This window comes from Carettochelys insculpta, chromosome 6 (genome assembly GCF_033958435.1).
Source record: "Carettochelys insculpta isolate YL-2023 chromosome 6, ASM3395843v1, whole genome shotgun sequence".
NCBI lineage: Eukaryota > Metazoa > Chordata > Testudines > Carettochelyidae > Carettochelys > Carettochelys insculpta.
This window is the reverse complement of record NC_134142.1, coordinates 30,436,146-30,462,532: the sequence shown is the minus strand read 5'-3', so window position 1 is coordinate 30,462,532 and position 26,387 is coordinate 30,436,146. Positions and strand designations below refer to the sequence as shown.

Genomic DNA, 26,387 nt, shown 5'->3' with positions numbered 1-26,387 from the left:
CCTAGATAATTCATTGGATCTCTGGTGTGTATACTTTTCAGGATAAAACTGCTTGGGGTAGGATTTGTTTTTTGGTTGACTGGTTTCAAGTTCATTTTGGGGAAAGACAGGGCAGGTCAGAGGAGGGGCAGCAGCATTTATGTAGATGAAGACACCACTCCTGTGAGCGTCATTCTTGCAATGATGAAAAGATTTACCTTGTGATTGTCAAGGAAGACAGCTCAAGTTGGCCATTACAATTAAGCAGAAATTGAAAAAGATATAAGTAGAGCATGTAAAATTTTAAAGCGCTGAAGACAGTAATGTCCCATACTTTGTAGACACTTAGGTGATATTTACTACAACAGTCTTCTTGGGGGATGAGGTGACAACACACACAAAATGTAGAGTCTACTCTGGAGATAAGCAATGTGTAATGAAGAGTCCACCTATTCAACTTCAACTTCTTGGCAAGTTCTCCTGTATTAAAAGATACTTATTCAAAATGATTAACTGATAGATGCTTTGCTGCTTAGGACATATCTGCACTTTTGGTGATATTGAATATAGGAATAACTTTGCATCACGATCACACGATATGGTTAACTATTGATTCCATATTACAAATCAAAGCACTAAAAGGGAGTTCCACACATTCTGTAGCTATGCATTTATATTATAATTTAGGATTTTAAATGTTAGGGAGGAGTGATCCAAAAAATTATATGGTAGCATAAGAACATTTGTTATTTACTAGGACAAAAAAATCTTCAGGCTAACGGATTTCTGAATAAAGTTGTCTTAAAAGATGTTGGTGAAAACAATCAGCTTTTTATTTATATGTACTATGCTAGTGTTTGGGGCCTCAGTTGAGGCCTCATTGTGAAACACATACCTCCTAAGAGCTTTGGTTTCAGAGTGTTTAAACAAAATTTCTGTTGAAATGATTTTAGTACTGCTAGAAACTAAAGACCTCTATTTATCAGAAGAAAATAGAATAGGGACAAGAGGATAGAGTTTCCCAGGTTGGCCTGTCAGTGTCAGCAACACAGGAAAGAGAACTTAGGGGTGGAGGAGAGAGAAATAAAAACAGCAGTGTTTTAATTCTATTATAATATGATCGACAATTTTCTGGAGGAAAAGAAGTGGGGAAAATGGTACATGTACCTTTAAACAGGTATCATCTGTCCCTTGTAAGCAAGGACAATTGTCATCAATGGTTGAGATCATACAGACAGCCAACTGTGATGGTGGTTTTTAATCACATGAACATCTGCCATTTAGGAACTGGGAACACAAACTCATTTTGCAAGTAAGCCAAACAGCTATTAAAAAGTATAAAATTTCTTAAACTACTAAATTTGAGCAGATTCAAACAGAAGTGGAAGATAAAAGGCTCTTCAATCTTTTACTGATACTGCAAACAATCCAAGCCCACTGCACATAAAATACAGTAAACAAAAATGACTGGATTAAAATTTACCTATAAATGTCTGTTGTGCCTGTGCATTTCCCCCTACCCTTGGGGAACACGAATGAGGGTAGTTAGATGCATTTGCACCCATTTTTTTTCAGTCACTCAGGCATGCCACCTTTTGGCTCTTCAATGTATAATCCCATAATCCATTATAAACCTTCAATCCCAGCTCCAGAAGACTGCGTTCCTCCATTTCTGAAGAAAAAACAACAAAAATACAAATAAATGGCTTCATTAATTGTTTTTGGTAGGCATTCTAAAATATATTAAATTTAAAAAACTGTTTTGTTTCTAAATCAGATATCCTCTAGTACATTTTCAAGACAAAAAAACACTTATGAAGTGACAGAGATAGATGTGTTCATCTGTATTATATCAAAACAATAAAAAACAGTCATGTAGCACTTTAAAGACCAACACGATAATTTGTTAGGCGATGAGCTTTTGTGGGACAGACCTAATTCTTCAGATCTACAGCCTTACCTGTTTAACTTGTTCATCAATGATCTAGAAAATGAGGTAAGCAGTGAGGTGGCAAAGTTTGCAGATGACACCAAGTTGTTCAGTACAGTCAAAAGCAAAAGGGATTGTGAAGAACTACAAAAAGATCTCAGCAAACTGAGTGATTGGGCAGCAAAATGGCAAATGAAATTTAATGTGGGTAAGTGTAAGGTAATGCATGTTGGAAAAAATAACCCAAATTACACGTACTACATGATGGGGTCAAATTTAGCTACGACAGATCAGGAAAGGGATCTTGGAGTTATAGTGGATAGTTCTCTGAAGACATCCACGCAGTGTGCAGCGGCAGTTAGTAAGGCAAATAGGATGTTAGGAATTATTAAAAAAGGGATCAATAATAAGACAAAAGATATCATACTTCCCCTATATAAAACTATGGTACGCCCACATCTTGAGTACTGCATGCAGGTGTGGTCTCCTCACCTCAAAAAAGATATATTGGCATTAGAAAAGGTTCAGAAAAGGGCGACTAAGATGATTAGGGGCTTGGAACGGGTCCCATATGGGGAGAGGCTAGAAAGACTGGGACTTTTCAGTTTGGAAAAGAGGCGATTGAGGGGCGATATGATAGAGGTATATAAAATCATGAATGGTGTGGAGAAAGTGAATATAGAAAAATTATTTACCTTTTCCCATAATACAAGAACTAGGGGACACCAAATGAAATTGATGGGTAGTAGGTTCAAAACTAATAAAAGGAAATTTTTCTTCACACAGCGCACAGTCAACCTGTGGAACTCCTTGCCCGAGGAGGCTGTGAAGGCCAGGACTCTATTAGGGTTTAAAAAAGAGCTTGATAAATTTTTGCAGGTTAGGTCCATAAATGGCTATTAGCCAGGGATAAAGTATGGTGCCCTAGCCATCAGAACAAGGGCAGGAGATGGATGGCAGGAGATAAATCACTTGATCATTGTCTTCTGTTCTCCTTCTCTGGGGCACCTGGCATTGGCCACCGTCGGCAGATGGGATGCTGGGCTGGATGGACCTTTGGTCTGACCCAGTATGGCCATTCTTATGTTCTTATGTTCTTACCAGAATAAACTCAATATAGAAAGCGCAGAGGTCCAAAAATTGTTATCAAGGTTGGCAAATCAGACAGAGGAGCAAAGGTGGGGGTTGGGAAGTTAAGAGTTAGGTCAAACATCAAAGTATCTGAAAGTGGCTTTATAATGGATGAGGTAATTTAAACTCTAAACATTAACATGTGGTTTGAACAGGGACAGCAATTACCTGACCCATTATAAGGACTCTCTCAGAAACTGAACTCTTTTCTTCCTCACCCTCCACACATCCCTCTTCTGTCTGATTTGCCAACCTTGATAACAATTTTTGGACCTCTGTGCTTTACATAGTGAGTTTGTTCTGGTATGACTACAGATCTGAAGAAGTGGGTCTGTCCCATGAAAGCTCATCACCTAATAAATTATCTTGTTAGTCTTTAAAGTGTTACATGACTGCTTTTTTGTTTTGATATGAATGATGAAGTTAAACTCAAAGACCACTGTTCTTCTAAATCATTTATATGAATAATGCAGCAGTGTGTTAAATTGTGAAGTAACAGGACAGCTGTATCAATCATGACTTTTAGCTAGCAAATTTACAATTATGGACTTGCCTATACGACGAAGTTTTGCTACTTTATCTGTTCGATAAAGTTAGATACAGTTATAGCTGTATAAAAATTGCTTCTACCAAGTATAGCTTATTCTGGATGGGAAAAACTAACCACCAATCCTAGCAGAATGCACCTTTTATAACATTGATTAATGTTTAATTATATCAGTAAATTCTTAACTTACAGTTACACGTTTCTGGTGTGGACAAGCCACAAGCCTAAGCTTAATTTGTTAAAAAGCAAACACCTTCATCTAAAACCCTTACAAAGAATAAGTGTACTTTATGTCAAAAAGTGGTTAAGCATGTACAAGTAAATATTGCCAGGTCCTAAGTAAGCCAGTGACAAAGAGAGACAGCACATAAAGGATTCATAAAGTATGTACAGGGACAAACTTATTTAAATCCTCCTCTTTTCAAGATCTATTTAGATTTGTTTTCAATTCACAGTGTTAACATTTTATCACCAAAGGGAAAAGCCTAATTGTTAACTGAGTATCAGCAGCCTATAGTGCACCCCCTCTCCCACACCAAACTCAAAATACAGAAACATGGGCTGGAGGGGATGATAAAATTGTAATGATGAAACTGAAAGGATTCTACAAAATGCCTTAACAGCCCAGGAACCCAACATAAGGATTAGCGACCCCTTGTGCTAGGCACTGTGCGGAAAGTAAAACAACCCCCCCACCCCCAGAGATCTTATGGTTTAAGGGTTAATCTACATACAAACCTTGTACCATTTTAACTATACTGGTATAATTTATAAAGTCATACAAATATTACCCCCACAATTACCTTTTGTTCAAACAGCCTTAATAAGGTGCATTTAAACATTCAAAGTTAGACAACTATTTAATTTTAACACTGGACTGTATACATTTTATCATTTTCTTCCTTTAAATCACAGAAGGTAACTGAGGGTAGTGACTACTGTGGCGGGCAATGGGAGGTGGAGGGTAGTGCTGCTGTTCTGACATACTGCAAAGGCTAGTGCTTAGGCTAGTAAGTTTTTCAAGCCTCGTACATAAGCAAGGAGTGGGGGATACCCTCAGATAGCACAGGGACTCATAAAAGCCTGTCAAACAGAAGACCATGAGAGAATGGATTTTTTTCTTTGGGGCAACTGCAAAATTTGGATTTAATTATAAATAGATTTAGCTTCTATAACGAAGACACACACAGGTGGGTTTTGTGCTCTTTATTCAGCGAGGGTAGTGCCTTCCGAGATGCATAACTAAAGAGCAAAGGTTACAAGTTTGTTTCTATTTTTAAAATACCATGAAGTGCATATTAAGATGTCACAGCTACTGATCATTATTGCATGACTGTGTATTTCTGTTCCTCCAGCCCTATTTTTCTTTTAGGCTAGTTGTATTTGGGGCTTTACCCTGAAAAGTACCAACTACCCTAAAGACTCAATGGAAGTTGAGGATACTCAGCACTTCACAGTAACATGCCCTGAAACTGCAACTGTCTGAAAACTCTTGGACTACGTCAACACTACAGCATAATTTTGAAAAGTAAACTTCTGGAAACTATTTTCCAGAAGATCGGCTTTTGAAAGACCACATCTACACACAAAACATAGACTGAGTCTCAGATCTTCTCTTCTGAAAGACTGCGTCCACGTAGCAACAGGCATCCTTTCAAAAGTACAAGCTAGGAAATGCCACAGGTGGGGTCGCATGGCGGACAAGTCCTTCTGGGCCCTGCAGCCAGCCACTCCCTCATAGGCCTTTACCCAAGCTCCTCCACCCTGCACGTGCCGAGAGCTGCTTTGCAACATACAGCACTGCAGACTCTGAGCACGCAGTAAAGCCATTATTGGGCAGACCTCCATGGATCCCCTGCAGCTCCCTGATGGGGATGCCCCCAACGTGGTCCGACTGCTGGCCACGGTGGTCCTTGCTACCTGGTAACTCCTCTGGCAGCCGACCTGTCCCGCCATGGTCCTGCAGGCTCCGTCTGCAGAGCACCTTCCACCCTCCTCCCCCCATGCCATCTGGCACCTGTGGAGGTACCCCACAAGCACCAAGTGGTGGACCAGCTCATGATGGGTGAGTGGGACAATGACCGATGGCTCCAGAGTTTCCAGAAGACAAAGCAGACATTCCAGGAGCTGTGTCACTGGCTCGCCCCCACCTCTCAGCACAAGAGGGTCACTGTTGCCATCGCCACATGGAAGCTCACCACCCCAGACAGTGACTGCTCAGTCAGCCACCAGCTCAGGATGGGCAAGGCCACTGTTGGAGCTGCCCCCATGGAAGTAAGGCATACTTGGGTCACACATCCACCAAGGGGAGGTGGCTCCTGGGCAAGAGGGACCCTCAGGGATGGAGGGAGGGAGGGATCTGGGTCACCCTGCCATGCATTCACAAGCGTGCACACCCTCCCTCCCATGCAGGTCGACAGGGCAGTCAATGCTGTCCTCCTGTGGAGGGTCGTCCATGTCAGGGACCTTGTTTGCAGTGGCACACTGGATAGTACCCACATCACCATCTGGGCCCCTGACCACAGAGCAGGGCAATACATCAACCACAGGGGGTACTACTCTGCGGTGCTCCAGGCCCTTGGGGATACCAAGGGGCATTTCATGGACATCTGCATGGGTTGGTCCGCATGAACCCACAATGCCTGGGTCTTCTGGAACTGTTGGCTGGGGCGCAGGATGGGACTTACATGCCCCCTGGGTGAGAGCTCCCAGTCAGGGACCTGACCATGCCCCCCTGCATTGTGATCGACACTGCCAACTCCTGCAGCCATGACTGATCCAGTCCTACACAGGGCATACTGACACCACCCAGGACCTTTTTAAACAAGCGCCTGAACAACACAGTGGAGTAGGCATTAGGCCACCTGAAGGGGCCTTTCGGTGCCTCCAAATGTGCCAGGAGGTCAGCCTCCACTAAGTGCCTGCTGTGGTGGGGCACGCTGCACTCTCCACAATATAGTGGAGAGAAAGCGCAAGCTATTCGCGCAGGGTGGGCTGCCGACACCGGCCCTGGCTATGAACAGCCAGTCCATGCCATCAGGAGCACCAGGATGGGCTGCGGGTCAGGGAGGCCCTCAATGATCGTCCCCCAAGCACCCTCCACCACGACACACCCCTCCTCCCTGCACATGCAGCCCTTACTGTTGCCCCACCAATCACATGGGAATGGTTGAAAATTAACTAAATGTTGTAACTTTTTTTTAGTACAAACTAAACAAGGGAGGTATATACAGGGGAGGGGGGCCCACCATGGGTGGAGCACATGTTGGGTGCAGTTCCTCCCCACCCCCCACATTTCTCCCTCCCCAGGAGTGGGTGCTGAGTGCCGTGCACAGCCCGCTCTGTAGTCCAGGGTCACAGCCATCTGGATGGGGCTGGTGGCTGTGTGATCAGCCTGATGCTGGCTATGACAGGGCAGGCTCCCCTCCCCACATGACGTGGGGTATCTAAATAGCCTGTTACCTACTTGAGGGTCCCTCAAACTCAAGGGAGGACCAGGTGGAGGGGGCCTGGTTCAAAGAGCCAGGCAGGGACACCTCATTGGACAACAGCTCCTGCTCCTGAGGCTGCAGCTGGGCTCTGCCATGTCCAGCAAGGTTTCCGGCTAGGCTGCATCCTTCGGCTCCAGGAGCCAATTGAGGTCCTTGTAGTGGGGGCAGCCAGTGGCTGGCTGTGTCTCAGGCCTGGCAGTACGCCTGCTGCTGCACTGACTTTTGACCATACCCTTGGCAGTGGGAGGGTGGGGGTGGGAAGAGAAGGAGAGTAGGGACGGGCAGCCAGGAGGTCAGTCCTGTGGACAGCCGGACACATACTGTGGCATCCCAGCTCCAGCGGCTGGTGTGGAGGAAGACCTCCTCATCCCCCCACAGTCCCAGCAGTGGCCTCACTCCAGGAGGGGGCTCTCTGCTTTGGCCCCTGGTTGGCCTCCTGGAAGCCATGGGGGTCCTGGCAACTGACTGTGACACTGGTAGGGTGCCTGGTGCTGCTCTACCATTAGCTGGAGACATTTTGGAGGAGGCTCATGCTCTCCCTGCTGCTATCACACTCTAAGCTTCCTGCCATGGGGTTTCTGGGTCCCTGTGTCTTTAAATGCGGTCACTCAGAGACCATAGAGCCCCACTTGTGCTGGCAGGGGCGTCTCTGCACTCCATCTGGTCAGTGCCATGGAGAACCCCTTCTTTCAAAAGAGCAGCCTGCGGAGTACCTGCACACGTCTTCTTTCAGAAGTGTCTTTCCAAAGGGGACACACTTCCTGAAACAGGGACGGAAGAGCAAATTCGAAAGGCAGGCCACATTCTTTCAAAATTCCTTTAGAAAAAACATGTTTTGTGTGTAGACGCTCCGCGGGATATTTCAAAAGAGCCTGTCCTTTCTACATATATTTTAAATGAACTCGCTAGTGTAGACGCAACCATGGTGTAAGCCTTTTTGGCACCCAAAAGTCTCCTCTGAAGTCAGTGAAAGATTTGCATGTGCCAAAAATGCAAACAACCTATAAATCTACATGTTATACATAAATAAATTCATAAATAATTAAAGCTGCTCAAGTGTTGCATACATTCACTAAAACGCAGGTGTTAAAACTTCCCAAACTGTATCAAACGAATAAACTAATTTCACCCAGAGACAGACTGCAAAAGCGTTAGACATTGCATAATTTAAATACTGTCAATAAACCAAACTGAATCCCTTCAAAAATATCTAATATGAAAAAGGCATCTTAGAAAATTTGGGCAGTGTCAACACAGTCACTCCAATAAATAAAATTCCATTTATTTACATCGGTTTTCAGTGGGGGAGGAATTTAATGGAACACTATAAAACATGTTTTGCATAACCTGACCAAAATCACGTACTTGAAAGTTTGTTTTCTCTCTTTTTTAGCAGTCTTTGTTCTCCTTGAAGTTGGTTTCTGGTGTTGCCTGTCCCTTTCTGTGTAAATCATGAGTTTCATCATCACCATGTAAACAGCACAGTGGAAAGTATTGCAAATTTGTAATGTTTGCGTTGAAAGAATTCTTCACCTAAAGATGTATTTGTATGGGGGGAAAGTATGTCATTATAATATATTTAAATTGTAAATACTGATTATACCTTATGGGTCAAAGTTATTCAATTTTCATGCCAGTATTGTCATTAATGGCATATATGAACTGTAACAGCATACTTATGTAACTTAACTGATTGTTTTCAGCCTTTTTAAATTAATTTTTTTTTGTTAAATCAGTAATATGGTAGTGTACTTGGAATAAGTTTACACCTAAACTTGACTGAGCCGAGCCAAGCCAGTTAGTACTGTAGTCAGCCTTCTAGATATGAAGTGAAACACTATCTGGCTGAAAATCTTGACAAAACCATAGAAATGCTGGACAGTGACATGGCCAATACACCGTGGTGAGGAGCAGCTGCAAGAGAGCTTAAATGGACATAGGATAAAGCTACGGCATATCATAAACGCATACTCAATATTCGATTATAAATTCAAGATTTCATCTTTCCTTACAGCAATTATCACAAATGCCCAAAAGGAATACAAAGCTTCCCTCCTTTGCCTTTTTTAGGTGTCTGATATTACAAATTGCAGGAAAACTAAGACTGGATGTGTAATTTTTGTCCATAGAACTAAAGTTCCATTCTTTTTTTTAGCTTTTTTTCCCTGAGTGGGGGTAAGGATGGAGGAGGACATGGGGAGGAAATAAGTATCCATAACGTCAATTATTTGCTATCAGAAGAGAAATGGAAAAACTAGCTGGCCTTTGAGGATCCAAGACATCCGGAAAAAGGATAGCAGACACAAAATAGAACACAAAAAGTTAAGAACTGTGCCCAACTTCTTAATATCAACAAGTCCACAATGTACTAACCAGTAATTTGAAAGTTGAGACTGAGACCTGTGAAAATGGCAATACCCAATTTGGTCATAAGCGCCCGCAGTGGTCTCAAATAGCATTTTTAGGGCATGGGAGGCTTACAGATTAAACTGTTACTTAAATGAAAAGATGTAAGTTCAAACAAAGTCAGCAACTATGCCTGAAATAAAAACTTTGTTTTTTTTTTCCAAAACCACATAATATATAAAGGTCTAATATTTCAAGAACCTGTGCTGACTGCTGAAAAGTCACTGGAAACTTTGATATAACAAAAACTGTGTGTAGAATGAACTCTGGATAACAAACACACTTTTGTACACAAGTCTTAACCCATTTTATGTAATTTTCTGTTATCCACTGGGATTTAATTAAGAGGTTCAAGTGTAAAAACCAAGAAGTACAGCCAACAACAGAAAATTTAATCTTCTCCTTCCCCTCACATTTTGAAAGCTTGTTTTTCTTCTATGTATTTCTTCTGGAATTAAGTTATCATGAAAGAATTATAAAATTTACTATTCTTGAAATTGAACAGAATAGTAAATTACTTACGCCAACACAACATGATTTTTATTTCTACCATTTAAATAAACACATTAAACAGAGAGCAAAAACACAGTTCACAGATTATAAAGCCAGAAGGGACTATTTGTGATCATATAGTCTGAGCTAAAACAAACAGCGTAATCAAAAAGACAGGCATTTTTGCAAAACTAATAATTTTTGTGGTTCTTCACTGATCCCTCTCTAATAAATCCTTCTTGAAATGTGGACCCGAGAAACAGACACTATTCTATTACTGACAGTAGAGTGCCAAATACAGAGGTAACGTAGTCTTCCCCTATTCCTACTCAGCAGTGCTATTTATACCTCGAAGGATGACATTAACCTTTTGGTTACAGCACCAGAATTCTTGTTCAAAGTTAGGAATATCAACTGCATACATTGCATGGTTGTTTCTTACTGTTTTTACCCACACATTAGTTTTACAGCAGCCAAGAAATAGCACAGGGCTGTGATTATACTTTAAAAAAAAATCACTGCATATAGTATAATTGTAGACATGTTGGTCCAAGGGTATTAGTGACAATGTCAGTGAGGCAAGGTCCAACTATAAACTGTCAAATATATGCAAAATGTACCATGTTTTATATAAAAAAAGACAACTTTTACTAGAAGGTGCTACAATCAACAAAACCAACTGAAGGGGATTTAGGGAAAATCTAACTACAGGCTGATACCACTGTTAATCTTATAGAAATCTGGCTTGATATACAAAAAAAACACAAGCAGACAAAACAAGCTAACAGGTGACCCACCCCACGCTCCCGCACACACACATTTTCTTCTTTCAGCTCCTCCACACACACACACACACACTCTCTCTCTCTCTCTCTCTCTCTCACTCTCTCACTCTCTCACTCTCTCACTCTCTCACTCTCTCACTCTCTCTCTTACTCTTGCTCCAAAATCTGATGGAGTTTAGATCTTACCACAAAAGCGCATTAATAATAAATAAAATTGTTAGTCTCATGTGCTACAGAACAGTTTTTTTGTTTTTTTTTTTGTGAAGCTACAGACTAACATGGCTACCCCTGTTGGTATCTTCAAAAACAAGAACAAGAAGTCCTGTGGTACCTTACAGACTAACAGATATTTTGGAAAATAAGCTTTTGCAGGCAAAGCCCTGCTTTGTCAGATGAAAGGGCCTTTGCCCACGAAAGCATATGCTCCAAAGTATCTGTTTGTCTATCAGTCAGGTACCACAGGACTTCCTGTTTTCATATAGTTAAAGCATTTGAACCTAAACAGTTTAATAAAAAAAAAAGGGGGGGGAAGACTATGGAACCTTTCAATTCTCTAGCCTGACTACAAACATCAAGGTCATAGACTGAAGCAAAAAGAAGAAACTTAACTAATGAAACATGATCTTGAGTTTATCCTTCTCATTTAACATTAAAACCCCAACTGTTCAAATCTAAAACTCCAACTCTGTTAAGCAAAATCACAGCAGAAAGGACAATTAAATGTACATTTCTGACCAGTTTTAAGAAACCTGCACAGCCACACTACCCTGGTCTAAACTTCATACACGGGGGAAAAGAAAAAAAAAAAGTGTATCAGAAGCTAAGAGGCAAGTATAGGGAATAGGTCTAATTAGTTTTACTGGCAAAGTGACTTGTGGATTTCTTGAAATTACAAATTTTTCAGTTTAGACAATGTACTCCCTTATGAAGTTGTAAGGTTTTTTTTTTCGGTGGTGTTTCTTAAGTCTCTGGGAAAGAAAAAAAACAGTGTTTTAAAGCTTGGAGAAAAAAAACATGGTAACCTTCATCCTTCTTAATGGCTACATGTACACTACAGTGATCTTTCAACAGAAGTTCTTCCAGAAGATATCTTCTGAAAAAAAAAAATATATATTTCGAAAGAGCGTGTCCCCACACAAAAAAGCAGATCAAAAGACAGTGTTCCAGAATAGAGAGGTTCAAGCTCTATTTTAATATATTGACAAACAATCTCATCACAAACTGAAAAGACTAATTACACATGCTAGAAACTTGAAAACAACCTATGTCCCTTGAGCAGATTTACAGGCAAGATTTTAATAGTTCGTATTTGAGAAGCTGATACACATTTTTCAATCCAGTAAATTCAACAATTCTTACTTTCTAGGACTTCTGTTCAAATTACACACATGCCTGAATATCTTTCGGCAACATCTTATTTTTAAAAAGTTGCTTAATTTTGTGTGACTTAGAGATAAAATGTCTTTACATCTGTGCTATACAATAGTATTAGAAATATTAAAAGAGAAAATCAGGCAAATGTTACTGAATAGTAGCAACTTTAACTGCATACTTATACAAAGAAAACACACACCCACAACCACACACCCCTAAATCAGGAAAGTTGCTTGTCAGTTCCCCATCTCCTGTGAGTGACAGCCTGGCTCCAGGCTGCCTGCTACTCAGGGGAGAGGGGAAACTGACCAGCACTGCTCCTATCAGCAGCATCAGTGGAAAGTCCAGCAGCTTGGGGATCCACCTGGGGTGGGGAGCCCTTCCAGCAGTCCCATATCCACAGGGACCCCACCGCTTGGAGAGCTCTGCAGCACCACTGCAGGGAGCTGGCTGAAGCACAGAGCCCCACCTTCAGCCCCACAATCACAGGGATCTCACCCAGGTTCAGGGGAACCCCCAGAACCCTGCAGCCATGGGGAACCTCACTGCCATGGGGATGTGGCCAGGGGAGCGCCCCCCCCATTAGTCTCACAGGAGTTCCCTCCTTTCAGGCAGCTTGGGGGCCTTACTTCTTGTCTGACAAATCCCCTCATTCGGGAACAATCATGTCTCCAGGGTGCCAGAAAAGGGAGGTACAACCTGTAGTTTCTCTCTTCTGAAGCAATGGACTGAGACAAACCACATAGTTTCTGCCTTCACACGGCACTTACATTAGCATGATTGAATTACATACAGTCGTCATAATGTCTAGATCAAACAGACTCTCCCACCAATCCCTATTCATTTGGGAAAACTAACATTCTCATGTAAACTTCAGATAATTGAACTTTTGTATTTTTTCCAAAGGTCTGAGGATCACCTTAATCTTTCAGGTAATTCTCAACAAAGAACATAAGCGGTCACACAGCTCCATTGTGAATTAGCTCCACATCCAGTAGGAATAAAATTGGATAAGTTATCATTTGTTTTAGTTTCTTTTAACGTCAAACAGATCCTCAGGAGTGTTGCCTCCTGCATCAGTGATAAACTTTCTTATCAAAATTGGAGGAAATTAATCTGTCATATGTTGGAAGAAACTTTTTAAACATGCCTTTATTTTAGCTTCCGCTCCCATAGTTACCCTGCATGAAACACAGACTTCTGTTTATCTCAGTCATTCTGTGCACTTTAGCTTCTTATCTAGAATCTCAAAGAGAATTTCCTCTTCATGCTAAATACAGTGGACCAGATGGAACCTAATTTTAGACTACAGATTATATTCTAGCACTTATTGCTTGATCAGACTAAAAAAATTAAGGACTATCTTCTTTATTATAATAAAGAGTAAGATATGCATCTATTTATAATATTAGATCTCTGTAAGATACACCTAATTTAACAAAACTGATTTGCCACGTCATAAGTATACATAGCCTCCGAAGAATTTTTTAAAATGTATTAGTGATTTTGCACATCCCAAGAAGAAGTGGGGGCACTGCTAGAGAAAAGCAGGAAGCATTATCTTGTACATCTTTGATGCTGGTTGATGGATCTGTTTATGTGGGACAAAAATTGGAGGAGAAAATGTTAAAGATCTCCCCATTTCACGTCAGAAGCAGAGACTATGGTCACACAAAAGACTATTTCAACTAGAGCAGGGGTCTCAAACTCAGTAACTGAGGGTCATCCCTAACCAGAGCAGTTGTACAATCCAATCCTGTACCACAAAATTGAGGAAAGGAGGGAGGTACTATCTGTTTCTGTCACCCAAGCCCTGCCAGAGACATGACCCAGGGCATTACCAGGAGGGCAGCAGCAGGGCTTTGCCCACCCCTTCACTCCCCGACTCCCTGCAGCAAAACACCTTTGCTATGCTACCCTGCAGCTCCTGCCACTGCAGAGAGTTGAGCAGTAGGGAGGTGCAACTGCTGCTAGCATCCTGCCCCATGTGTTCTGTCCCCAGTAATCCCAGGGACCACTTTTCTAGGGGGCCAGGTTATAAAGAAGGAAAGAATGGGACAGAGGCAGGAAGAGGTGGGGCTTCAGTGATGGGAAAGGAAAGCACCCCTTGCACTTCAGCCAGCTGGTATTCCCAGGCTGGATTGCAGAACTGCTCCAGGCGAGGATGGCCTATGGGCTCTGAGTTTGAGACCCCTGAACTAGTGTTTAAATGGAATGCCTATAAACACATCATCATGTAAGCCACAGTCAGACTCTAAATACCTAAAAATATCTGCAATTATTATTACTTAGTTGTATTACCACAGAGCCCTAATCATGGACCAGGACCTCATTGTACTAGATGGACGCACAAAAACAAAAAAACCCTGTGATCTCTACCACAAAAAAATTATTATCTAAGTCATGACAAGAGACAACACATGACTGTGAAACTGTAAGAACGAGACAAGATTAGTCTGCATGGCACAGCAGGAAGAGAGTCAGTCCAATCCATGCTGGGGAGAGGAGGCCCCAAAAGGCCCCCCTAAGCCAGGGCCTTTACCCCCCTCTCTGTCGTCCCCCCCAACTCACTGCTTTCCAATTCCCAGGTCCAATGACAAGCAGGAATCTTACCATACAAGCACTCTAGTTAGCATTATGAAGTGAGTAACTATTGAATTAAAATTAACACGCAAACTGGGGGAAAAACCCTATGCTCAAGTTGCCTGCAAATCAAGAACAGTCTTAAAAAAAGTGGACACAGAGGAGTAATTGCTATCAGGACTCACTAAGAAAAGAGCTTCCGTTATAAAACCACTGCAGGAGTCTGCATCTCTTTTATGCATACACTCACCCTCCTTGAAAAAACCTAATATACAAGATCTTGGCCGTAGAGGAACTTTTTGTAGCAAAAGCCACAAACTTTCTGACCTCAGAGACTTGTTTTTACTGAAAATTATTCAAATATACAATCTGCCAGCAGAAGTATATTTTAACATGGACTTAAGAGTTCTTTCCCATCCTAAGCTGCCTTAACTTCAGGCTGATCTGAAAAAAAACCATCTGCAATTACAAATCTCAACAGCTTTAAGTATCTGAATCTGAAGAATTGAATTCATGTCGAAATGTATGTTGATTTTAATACTCTTTTGTCTTAAGTGTTAATTTAATAATTGCTTATACATATGTATTTTGAGTGACAGGTAGACATTGATTTGGGGGTAAGGCTGGCCCTTTAGTATCAGAAGAACCTTTTCTTTTATACGATGAAATACGATTTTCCATCATCATCATAACAACAACAATAGGCCTGGGTACTGGATGGAGGCCTGAAGCTACGTACTTTATAGAAACTGTTTTTGGGGTTCATCTGCCCCATTGTGTTCGCAGTTCACTCTAATCGAGTAATCTGAGCTGGCTCTGACAGGGGTCACAGTTACACCATGGTTATGTTGAGTAGTAAAAATATACCATTACAATCTACCCCCTACAAACGAAACAGTTCTCTGTGCCATTTTACACTGCATGAATTTCTCCCTTCTCCATTTTAATTTACCCTGCACACACTTGTGTATGTGCTGGCTGGCTGGGAGGACGAGGGGTGTTAAGAGATGGTTCATCCAAGAGCTCATGTTTTCTGTACACTTGTTCATTACCTCCGCTCATCCCCATGCTGCAAGTTGAATTATGCATCTCTGAAGACTCTCTGCATGGCTTTTTAGTAAAACAGTAAGACACGAAAGAAGAGTACAAAACGCTCCCTTGAAGTTTTTTTCTCTCCTTCGTTCCTGTAAGTGAAGAAGGAAACACTCTTTTCAGTTAACCACTGTTGCTACACGATTCACTGCTTAGCTTTCTACCACTGACTCCTCTTTCACCACCACTAAGTTTAAGGAAGCTTTTACCATTCTGTGAAATGGTAAAGAAATGTCAGTACTACTTAATAATAAGTAATAAAGGAAACTCAGTATCTGGTACATAGTTTCCAAATTAAAAAGTGTTTGTAGTTACATATTTAAAATATTATATTCAGTGACCTCTTGTTCATTTTACAGCAATTATGGATACATCTAGAGATCAACAGATAGCTGAGAGGAGGCTTTCCAGTTTTGTAAAATAGCAACAGTTGCTGTATATATACACACAAATTGACAGCATTAGAAAATATAGTCACTGTGTATTAAAGGTCTATTTGAATGCCAAGATTGTTGATTCAGCTGTGCGGTTTTGGTTTTTTTGAGACTGAACTACTATCCTCTCCCCACCACCACCACCACACTCCAAAGTATGGTGAAGCTGCCATGAAGTATGATATGAGTGTCACAAAGCTACCTGACAGTCCAGCAGCACTTCCTTCTGAGAGCTCTATCACGTTCCTAAAAATATAGTAATACATCGGCAGCACAGACAACATTAAATACATTTTCCTCCTTAAGGCTGCTAAAGCAGCGTTAAACATATTGGCTATGTCAAGAGTGCATGGATCTGCAGATCAAATTGCGCATTTTTTGCCAACAGTTCTGTTGGGAGAGGCTTTTCCAACATTTGGCCCACCCACACAAGGCCAATTATCGGAAAGACTCCCTCAGTCAAGATAGCCCTTCTGCCTCATGGTACACTGTTTACAGGGATGTTGACAGTACACTCCTGATGTGGCAGACCTCAGAGATCTGCACTCTGGATGTGTTTCATTTTGTCGACAGAAGCCTGCCATCTAGGCATCACTTTTAACTAGTTCTCACATAATATAGGTTTCCATGGCAAATTAGCCAGGTCTGGACACTGTTGTAAGACTCCAGAGCCACCCTTGATTTATACCTCCTTAGCATCAGCAATCCAAGGTGTAAGTGCTAGGATTTCTGTAGGAGTACTCCAGGTTTCTTAATGCCTCACAAAGTTGAGCCACTCTGATTTTGCAGTATGCTGTGGGAGAACTTCTGTCCTTCCCAAGCCTCTGTGTGAAAGTGTTCAGAATGCCAGAGCAGTACCGTGAAGTATTTCTGTGTCAGCGCACTCTTCATCCAGTCCAAGGCATGGTTCACACAAGTGATGCAGGAATTCGTTTCCTACTTTTGACATGATTACTGCTGTAGGATGCAGTTACATTTTAGAAGAATATGGCATAAGGCATTTTAGCAGCTGTTCATGACCCTCCAAAAGGAGATACAGGTATTCATAAAAAGTCTGAGACCATGCAAGCTACAAGTTGATATGGCAAAGCAGAGACAACTCATGCATGCCACTTTGTGTAGACTGGCACTTCTGGTGCAAGACAGCTTATAGTGTGATTACGCTATCACGTAGATCTGCGAAGAGCAGCAGGGTTTCTTGAAATTTTACATGAGCAAGCAGACCTTCAAAAAAGTTACGTGAGGATCTTGCCTTGACCAGTCAGTGCCAGACCATGCTAATAAGAGAAGCCATACCAATCCAAAACTGGTGTGATACTGATATCACGAAGCTTGCTACCCTGCACTGAACAGGTCAATGCCTACCCATTTTGGTGGTGACAAGCTAACTGAATGTTGTAATGGGTCCAAGTGAGCAAGTGAAATTAGGGATTGTGTTCCCACATCCTTGCATCACAAGGAAACATGCTTCAGGAAGCATAATGATGCATACTACCATAGTTTGCATGCATACACACACGTACATACACTTATTTGCTGCTGTGTTTGTGCAAAGTAGACATTACTCCACCTTTGGTGTAATGGTAAATCAACAGAGAAGGTAAACTACAGCTGCTGGAAGAATGCTCTGCCCAGGAATCTCGCTCACCATCTTGGATCTCTCCTGCACAGAAGAACACCACCAGACAAGCAGGATTGGAGAAAAAACCAAAGCAAGCAGTAAGATAATGCTGAACCAAGATACAGAAGCTTTAACATCACACACCCTTTCCTCCTCCCACAGGCCTGGACAGCATCAGGAGACCAAGTACCACAATCACCAATGTTCTTTTTCCACTTATTACAACCACCGGGACTTAAAATATAGGCTGTCTGGAGTTAATACTAGTATTGGTGTAACTGCGTAATAATACACCAGTGTGACAAAGTTGTAAGGCAAGGAGTCCATGGAAATATGCATTTATACTTTCTAAACCTATAATCCCAGCTTTGTTTCTTCCCTCTCCCACCCCCAAAGTAATTAGCTCAAATATAGGTAGCCTGAATCATTCATTGCTTGTTTATTAGCCACATAAGCTTGGAATCAGTCTTAAATCACCCATGTGGGAATAGAAAAGGGGATGGAGTGAAAGGGTGAACTGAAGCTAAGGCCACCCCATTGCATGCAATATCCACCATAAAGACAGCATTAGTTAAGACCAGTGAAATTAAGATTCTGTCATAGGAATTTTTAATAAGAGTAGAGACAGGTTATGGGCAACAAATAAAAATTCACAGACACATTCCTGACTTTTACTACAAGTACCTGTGGGGGTGGGTGGGTGACAAGAAGAGCACTCCCAGCTGATTTGTTCTTCCTACTGCTCCTGTAGAAAGAGTTGACTGCTGCTGCTCCAGTCCCTGGGTGGCTGAGCCAGCCCCAATCGCTTTGCTGGAGCAGCTGTTCAGGTGGCCACCACAGACAGCCCCAGAGCTAAACAGCAGCTCCAGCCCTGCCACAAATTGAGTCAGAGGTCCCAAAAAGTCACAGAATCCATAATCTCAATAGAACGGTCACCTTAGCCACAGCCTGAGAAATGTACTTACTTGAGCTGCAGTCCCCCACCCCGATATAAAAATGGAAGCAGGCAAGCATTCAGCTATAGTTCTACTGTCACTTCCTACACAGTCCACTCCCCAGTCCAATCCCCAAATAATCCTCAGAATAGGAATCCAGGATATCCCCCGAGTATCCTGCCACATGGTCTGTTCCAGCTCTTATCTTCTGCTGCAAGAGTGCTAAAAATGAAACAAGACAAACACAGAGGACATTCTGTATCAAAAATCCTATCATGCACAATCCTGGGCTCAGGTGCTCATCACTGCCCCAGTTACTAGAGTCAAACTCTGTATTTTAGGGGCAAGTAGACATTGAGTTGTTTGATTTATTGGTATTTTTTGCATTGGGTTAGGCACCTCTGGCATTTTCAATTTGCTCCCTACACAAGATAGCTCTTCACTTGATCTCCCTCCTTTTAGCAGCCTCTTGAAAATGAGTCTCAAATGCATCTCAAAACCACATTTGCAGTACCTACACCCAAGGGCAACCAGAACCCTCATGTAATACTCTAGCCAGCTAGCAGCACACTGGATGGTATCCTCTCACATTACTCAACTGATCTCATCAGTGCAGAGATGGATCAGGCAATATGAAATGAGGACTAGCTATAGTGGCATTCAATTTAGTTTAAGACCATGTGATTCTTAGATTGCTTTGAGGTGACATTGTGTGGTAGAGGTAAATCCCTCAAGGAAAACCAACTTCTGACCTCTTTAGAACAACTGTCCAGGAGTAGGAAAGTTATCTTAAAGCATTCTGACCATTCCTAACATAGTATCCTACCACTGTGGCTACAATGATTAGAGAGACTGAAAAAAATGTCAGTGATGCAGAAAAGTAAGTATTTCTGTTGTAAATTTTGAAAGCAGCAAAATGTGTTCATATCATATAGTGATAATGGCAAAAGAGAAAGTAACTATGAAGAACATTAAACAGAAGCTATGTTATTGAAAATAGGCACAACCAGGTAACATTCATGCAGGAGTATTAAAAGAACTGACCCAGAAGCTCTGAATAATTGATATCTGTTTTAAGCCTTCCAATTCAGGGGACATTCTAGAGCAGGAGTTCTCAAACAATCACACTGTAACCCCTTTTTCATAACAAAAAGTTACTAAATGAACCTGGGAATAGGGACTGAAGCCTGAACCCACTAACGCCATGCTGACCCCGGTCCAGGGGTAGGGACAAAGCCCAAACCCAAGCCCGAGCCCAACTGGCTCCAGGGGCTAATGCTCCAGCCCTGGGCAGTAAGAGTCACTTTGGCCCCAGTCATAAGCAAGTCTTAGGCTGTGTCTACACTATGAGATAAAAATCAAATTTAAAACAGCTCAATTTTACCACGTGATTGCCTTCACTGTAAAGACCATTAGCTCGATTCTGGGTGCACTAGATTACAAAAATCGCAGTTACCTGACAGGTATAGTTTGAAGCTCTACTTCAGAAGTTTGATTAAAGAGAAGTGTGGAAGCGCCATGTCTTAAAAGCGAATTTATTAGCCTCCTAAGGTGTCCTGTATGTAACCTATAATGCCCTTCTCAGTGCTCTGTTCTGGCCGCTGTACTCCAGTAACATGAAGAACATGAATTTCCAAGCAGGAGAAGTGAGCCTTTAGCTGTGGGCTCATGTTGCTATGACAGCCTGAGAAACGGCTTCTTTATTTCTATCCTATTAGCTCTGTCAGTGCATCTACCCATTCAAATAGCCCCTGCAGGGAGTTCGCAGACCTGTCTGTACACTTGCTATTTTTTTTCTGTGCTGCCTGGAGCCAGCCCAAGCCAGCGTACAATGTGTCAACAAGGCTGTGCTGGGGGTGGTGCTTGCAGAACACATGTATATTCAGGGATCACATGCATGCAGTCATGGGAAGTGGAATACTCACTGGACAGCCAGTTGAGAATACAGTCGCTGCACCCGTGTTGGCAATGTAATGAGTGGGGAAAGCAAAAATTCTCTCTTCTAATTTTGAGGGTCTCTGCATTATTTCCAGGGATCGACATTTTCAGGGATCGGGAGGAGAATGACGAAAGCGCAATGTGGTAAGATGTCAAAGACCAGCGAGCATACCCAGAATACTATGGAGATGAGGGAACTGTGGGATACCTTCCCACAGCACACTACTGCAACAGTTAATGTTCATCACTTTGTGTGCGGCAGCAGTGACAACTTTGTGGGGAGCACAGTGGGAGAGAGGATGGTCAAAAATCCAACTTCTAAATTCCAGTATTAAAAAATAGATATAAATAAATTTGATTTTATCTTGTAGTCTAGACGTAGCCTAAGACAGCTTTCGCTCCCCCTACCAAAACATGGTACTGACAGTTTGACAACTGTTGTTCTAGAGGACTAGAAAAGCTATTAATTTTAAATACTGGAATATCATTAAAACAGGATAACAACCAGGCCTTAATCACTTTTCAATTAAGAGTGTGCAAGTTTGGTTGATAAGAATGCTATGTCAATAGTCATTTTTCTGTTCATAGATGACATTCCAATTAAAAAACAGCCATATTAGAACAAAAACAATGTCTACAATTTTTAATGGATTAAAAACTGGTTGATGAGATTTCCAGAAGTAATATTTAGTAGGGGAGTCACCACCCAGCAGGGGCCAAGTCTTGTGGAGATTTATTTTTGGCTTAGTGCTACTCAAACTTTATTAAAGAAGAAAATGGTAAAATTAGCAGACAAAGTGTGGCATGCTAAACAATGGGGTCAGTTATAAAAACGGGGGGAGGAGGGGAGAGGGAAAGTCTCATCTGATCAGTTTTAATAATGCTAAGCCACAACACATCTAAGAAAAAAGTATGCAGATTTTTATAAAAAGGGGACTACAACCTGAAATGCAGCAACACTGAAAAGGACAATGATCATTGTAGATATTCAACTGAACATGAGCTCCCAATTCAGTACAGTAGTAGCTTCTAGGGTGACAGATACTTTGTGTAAAATATCAAGTTAGGAAAAAGGTAGAATTCCCTCAGCATACACGAGACCATTACTGGACCAGTGTCCGAGGTTCTAGTGTCCACATTTCAAAAGGAATGTTGAAAAAAATTGAAGCGTTTCAGAGAAGAGCTATAAGAATAGCTGATATGAAAAATGTTGCTCTTTAGTGAAAGTCAAATTCAATTTCATTAAAAAAAGAGGCTAAAAGGTTATAATCATAAGTAAATACAATGGGAAGAGAGATTTCTGGTATGACAGTTTTTTAAATCTACCAGAAAAGGGCATAGGAAGCTGAAGACAAATTCAGACGAAAAATCAGGCACCTACTTTTAAAAGCAAGGGTACTTAAATCACTAGCACAAATGACCTAGGGACACAGAGATAAATTGTCCATGTCTGTGAGTTCTTTAAAACAAGATTGGATAGTCTTTCGAAAGATGTTATAGCTCAGAGAGAAAAGTTATGGAGTGAGGTTCTATGGTCTTTTATGCAAGTAGCCAGACTAGATGATTACCATGGTCACCCCAAGCCCTAAAAATCTATCAAAGCCACTGGACCAAAAACTAGCAGACAAAAAAAAAAAAAAAAAAAAAAAAAAGAGACTGAAGTTTGTGTACATTACCTAAATTACATGTCTATTAGCCTATATAAATACTGTGGTGACAAGTGTAGATTTTCACTTCACTAATGGCAGCTGTGGAGGTGCAGTGAGTATAGCAACTATGGTAAGCCCTGAGAATGTGGTATGATGAGTAGGTGAATAAGAGGCAAGAAAGGTGACCCCCTATATCACAATTACAGCTTATTCCAACTCAAAGATGCTAACAGATGGTGGGGGGGAGCCCAAGTTGCAGCCACTGTTCATAAAGGAAGAAAATTTGAACTACATGGACAGAGAATGTTTCCTCCCAGTAAGTATCCTCAGGACCTAATCTACAATTGTAGATTAACCTCAGTGTAAATAGTGTCATTTTCAAAAGCCTTTCCACACACAAATACCAAAACCATAGGTGAAAAAATAGGTCAACTGGGTAAAACAGATCCCTAGAAATGTCCCAGCCTATTAATCACAGCTGACAAAAATAACTGTGATCCAAGAGCCTCTTAAGGCCAACTGTGTACATTCCAGTTCACCAATGTTAATCTCAAACAAAACACTGTCACACCAATCAATATACACACATGTACTGTGCAAGCAGTTCTCTCTACCAGAAACTTTATGCTCTTAAGCATGCAAGGAAAAAGCAGGACACCAAAAGGTTACATGCCTTAGGCTGATTTTTGCAGACAGAATGTAAATTAAGCATTTGAACTTAATTTCCTCAAACAAAATCAAATGTTTATGAAGTCAACAAGAAATGAACACATAGGAAAAAAAATAAGTGGCAGGAGCAGTGGAAGGTGGTTAGCCTGCCTTAGAGTAAAGTCAAATTTGAGGGGAAGGGGATATTTTCAGAAGAGAAGACAACTGAGCATCCTGAACTTACGAAGTAAATGGACAATGTATTTGCAGGGTCTCAGCCAATCTTGGCTGAAAATGCACCAGAGTGCTTTGGATGACAAACTTATTTAGATAGGGGATTAGTCTGTAAAGTTTTGTCTCTAAAAAGCATGTTGATTTTGCTTTATATGTAACTATTTCCAATATCCTTACTCATCATCTTAAGTCTCTAGTATTTGCTAACACACTACTTTTTGCTTACTAGCAATGCTGATATTAACAGCTTCTGGTTAATAGCAACTTGTTGCTGTGACCCAATAGCATCCCATTAACATCAATCTTAACAAAATTCAAATATTAACAGCATACCATATTTTTAGACAAGCCAAAAAAAGCAGGCCATCAGCACTTTAAAGACTAACAAAATAATTTATTAGAAGATGAGCTTACACGGGGACAGACCCACTGTGAAGAAGTGGGTTTGTCCCCCAAAAGCTAATAATTTTATTTTGTTAGTCTTTGAAGTGCTACAGGACTGCTTTTTTGTTTTGTGAAGATACAGACTAACATGGCTACTTTTCTGTGACTATTCACTTATTTAGCAACATTTTTGGAAGAATGACATCACGCCTAGAGGCATGTTTGCAAGGCTGCAATCAGGAAAAATCTGCTGGGACACATCTTCTCTGGATGCAGCCTTGCAAACTGGCTGGCACTGGCTCAGCCCACCTCAGCCCTTCCTTCTGGGGGTTCCAATCTGACGACTGCCTGAAAACGGGGACCCAACAAGAAGCAATGAGCAGATCAGCAGCAGAAAGCGAAGCTGCAACATTGATGCTGGAACTGCACAGTAACTCTCCCCGTGCTCTGCAGACTGTGCCCTGCTCTAGGACTGTACTCAGGGAAGGAAGTGCTGATCCTGACTGTTGGAGATTTACAGGCATAGGCAATGAATCCATGGGTGCGCTTAGGGGCAGGGTTTGATACACAAAATTTGTATCCACAGCCATAAAAATGAGCCTCAGATATCCGCATTCATATCTGCAGATGCAGATAGCCATAGATATAAGTCAGGTATCTGTGGATCAGTAAGGCTCTATAGATAAGAATTTTATCCTGACTCAGTGTAATTTACTCAGTCAAATAAGAGCCTCCGTTAAAACACAGAAATGCCTACAAAGCACTGTCCCAAGACTGATGGCTACATGTTTGTAAAATAGAAATTAATACTGTAGCACTCAACAGCAATCCTGCTATAATAGATAAATATTTCACGTACACCTGGAGGTGTTTAACAAATGAATAAAAACTAAAGTGATTTACATAGTTGAGTCACAGATGGGAGCTACTTTTTGTCCAAAAGTTCAGAAACATCAACAAAAGTATGATAAGGATTTAATTTTCTTTAGAATCATATGCAGATGGCTAAATTAAACCGCATATGCACATTTTTTAAGAAATAAAACTACCAGAGCACCAACAACATATTTCAGTGAGAATACAAGTGCTTAGCACAGCTGAAAGTCAGGTCTGAACCGTATCTCCCACATTCTTCTATGAACTGCAGGTGACACTTGTTAGGAACTACTGAGCTTTTGCCCAGTACAGCAGATGATATCAAGCTGGAAGGGGCTGCAACTGCTTTGGAGGTAGGGTCATAATTCAAAATGATCTGGACAAACTGGAGAAATGGTCTGAAGTAAACAGGATGCAGTTTAATAAGGACAAATGCAAAGTACTGCACTTAGGAAGAAACAATCAGCTTCATACATATAGAATGGGAAACGACTGTCTAGGAAGAAGTACTGTGGAGAGGAATTTAGGGGTCTTCGTGGACCACAAGCTAAAAGAGTCAGTGTGATGCTGTTGCAAAAGATTCTGGGATGCATTAACAGGCATGTAGTGAGTAAGACATGAGAGACAACTCTTCTGCTCTACTCTGTGCTAATTAGGCCTCACCTGGAGTACAGTGTCCATCCAGTTGTGGGTACCACATTTCAAGAAAGATGTGGAGAAACTGGAGAAGGTCCAGTGAAGAGCAAAAAGAGTGATTAAAGGTCTAGAAAACATGAGCTATGTGGGACAACTGAAAACCGTGTTTGTTTAGTTTAGAAAAGAGAAGACAGAGGGGATATGATAGCAGTTTTCAAGTACCTTAGAGAGGGTCACAAGGAGGAGGGAGAAAAATTGCTCCCTTGACCTCTAAGGAGAGAAAAAGGAGCAATGGGCTTAAACTGCAGCAAGGGAGGTTTAGATTAGATGTTAGGAAACAGTTAACTGTCAAAGTGGTTAAACACTGGAATAAGAGTACCTAGGGAGGTTGTGGAATTTCCATCACTGGAGATTTTTAAGAGCAGGTTAGATAGATAACAATGGGGTGGTTTGAGAACAATACTTGATCCTGCTGAGAGGGAAGGAAACTAGACTCAATGACCTCTCAAGGTCCCTTCCAGTTCTATGATTCTATCATATTCTGTGTCAATTACCCTATATTTACAGTTTCCAAACTGAAGTTCTGCAAAGTATACTGTTTTGCTTTATTATTAAAAATGTCACTGCTTTACTATACCAAATGATGCATGTTTTCATTGCTCCAAAAATATGCATTCTGTCATATTTAGCCTTAATGTTTCCATCTATGCTGCAATTCTTAAAGAATGTAACAGTACAATAGAACTCAACATTTCCTAGAGGTACCACATTAAATGCAATGGAAGCTTGGAAAGTGGCAGTTGTAATTAATTCTTTTTTCCTTTATGAGTAAGGATCAGTTATGTTTCTGAAGAAAGCACATAACCAAACTTACTCAGCTATTCCCACATACCACAGGACCTATATGCATTCACCCCCCCCCCCAAATATCTATAAGTGACAGAAGACATATGTATCAACCTTAAACCAAATGTGGAAATTCATTTATGACAGTCTTCATGAAGTGATCAGAGAAGTGAAATGGAAAAAAAGAGGATTTCACAGTTCCTGACTAAGCCTGTATTCCAGGACTAATCAACAGGTGGTTTGCAGGCCAAATCTGGACCACCCTTTTAAACAGACTCCACAAAAAAAAAAGTCTTAGTTATATTTGTACCTTTTTGTATTATCTCTGAACTCTGGACCTTGTTACATTTTGACCAAAAAAATCTGGATGTTGTTG

At 41.3% G+C, this 26,387-nt stretch overlaps 1 protein-coding gene across 14 annotated transcripts in view; it reads right to left on the bottom strand.

Annotated features, from left to right (window-relative positions):
• The window catches only part of BTBD7 (BTB domain containing 7), a 103,809-nt gene that overhangs the window by 66,751 nt on the left and 10,671 nt on the right, over positions 1-26,387 (bottom strand). For 2 of the 14 annotated variants that reach the window (XM_074996578.1, XM_074996579.1), the window contains 4 exons: positions 18,550-19,022; positions 17,772-17,907; positions 15,771-15,902; positions 1,463-1,651 (listed from right to left, as the gene is read on the bottom strand). In XM_074996578.1, coding sequence (XP_074852679.1) covers positions 1,463-1,544 — 82 coding nt within the window. In that variant the 5' untranslated portion in view covers positions 1,545-1,651; positions 15,771-15,902; positions 17,772-17,907; positions 18,550-19,022. Of the gene's footprint in view, positions 1-1,462; positions 1,652-8,443; positions 8,612-15,770; positions 15,903-16,932; positions 17,202-17,767; positions 17,908-18,549; positions 19,023-26,387 lie in introns of those variants that run through there. The other 12 variants (XM_074996584.1, XM_074996586.1, XM_074996585.1 and 9 more) reach the window with 12 other exon arrangements.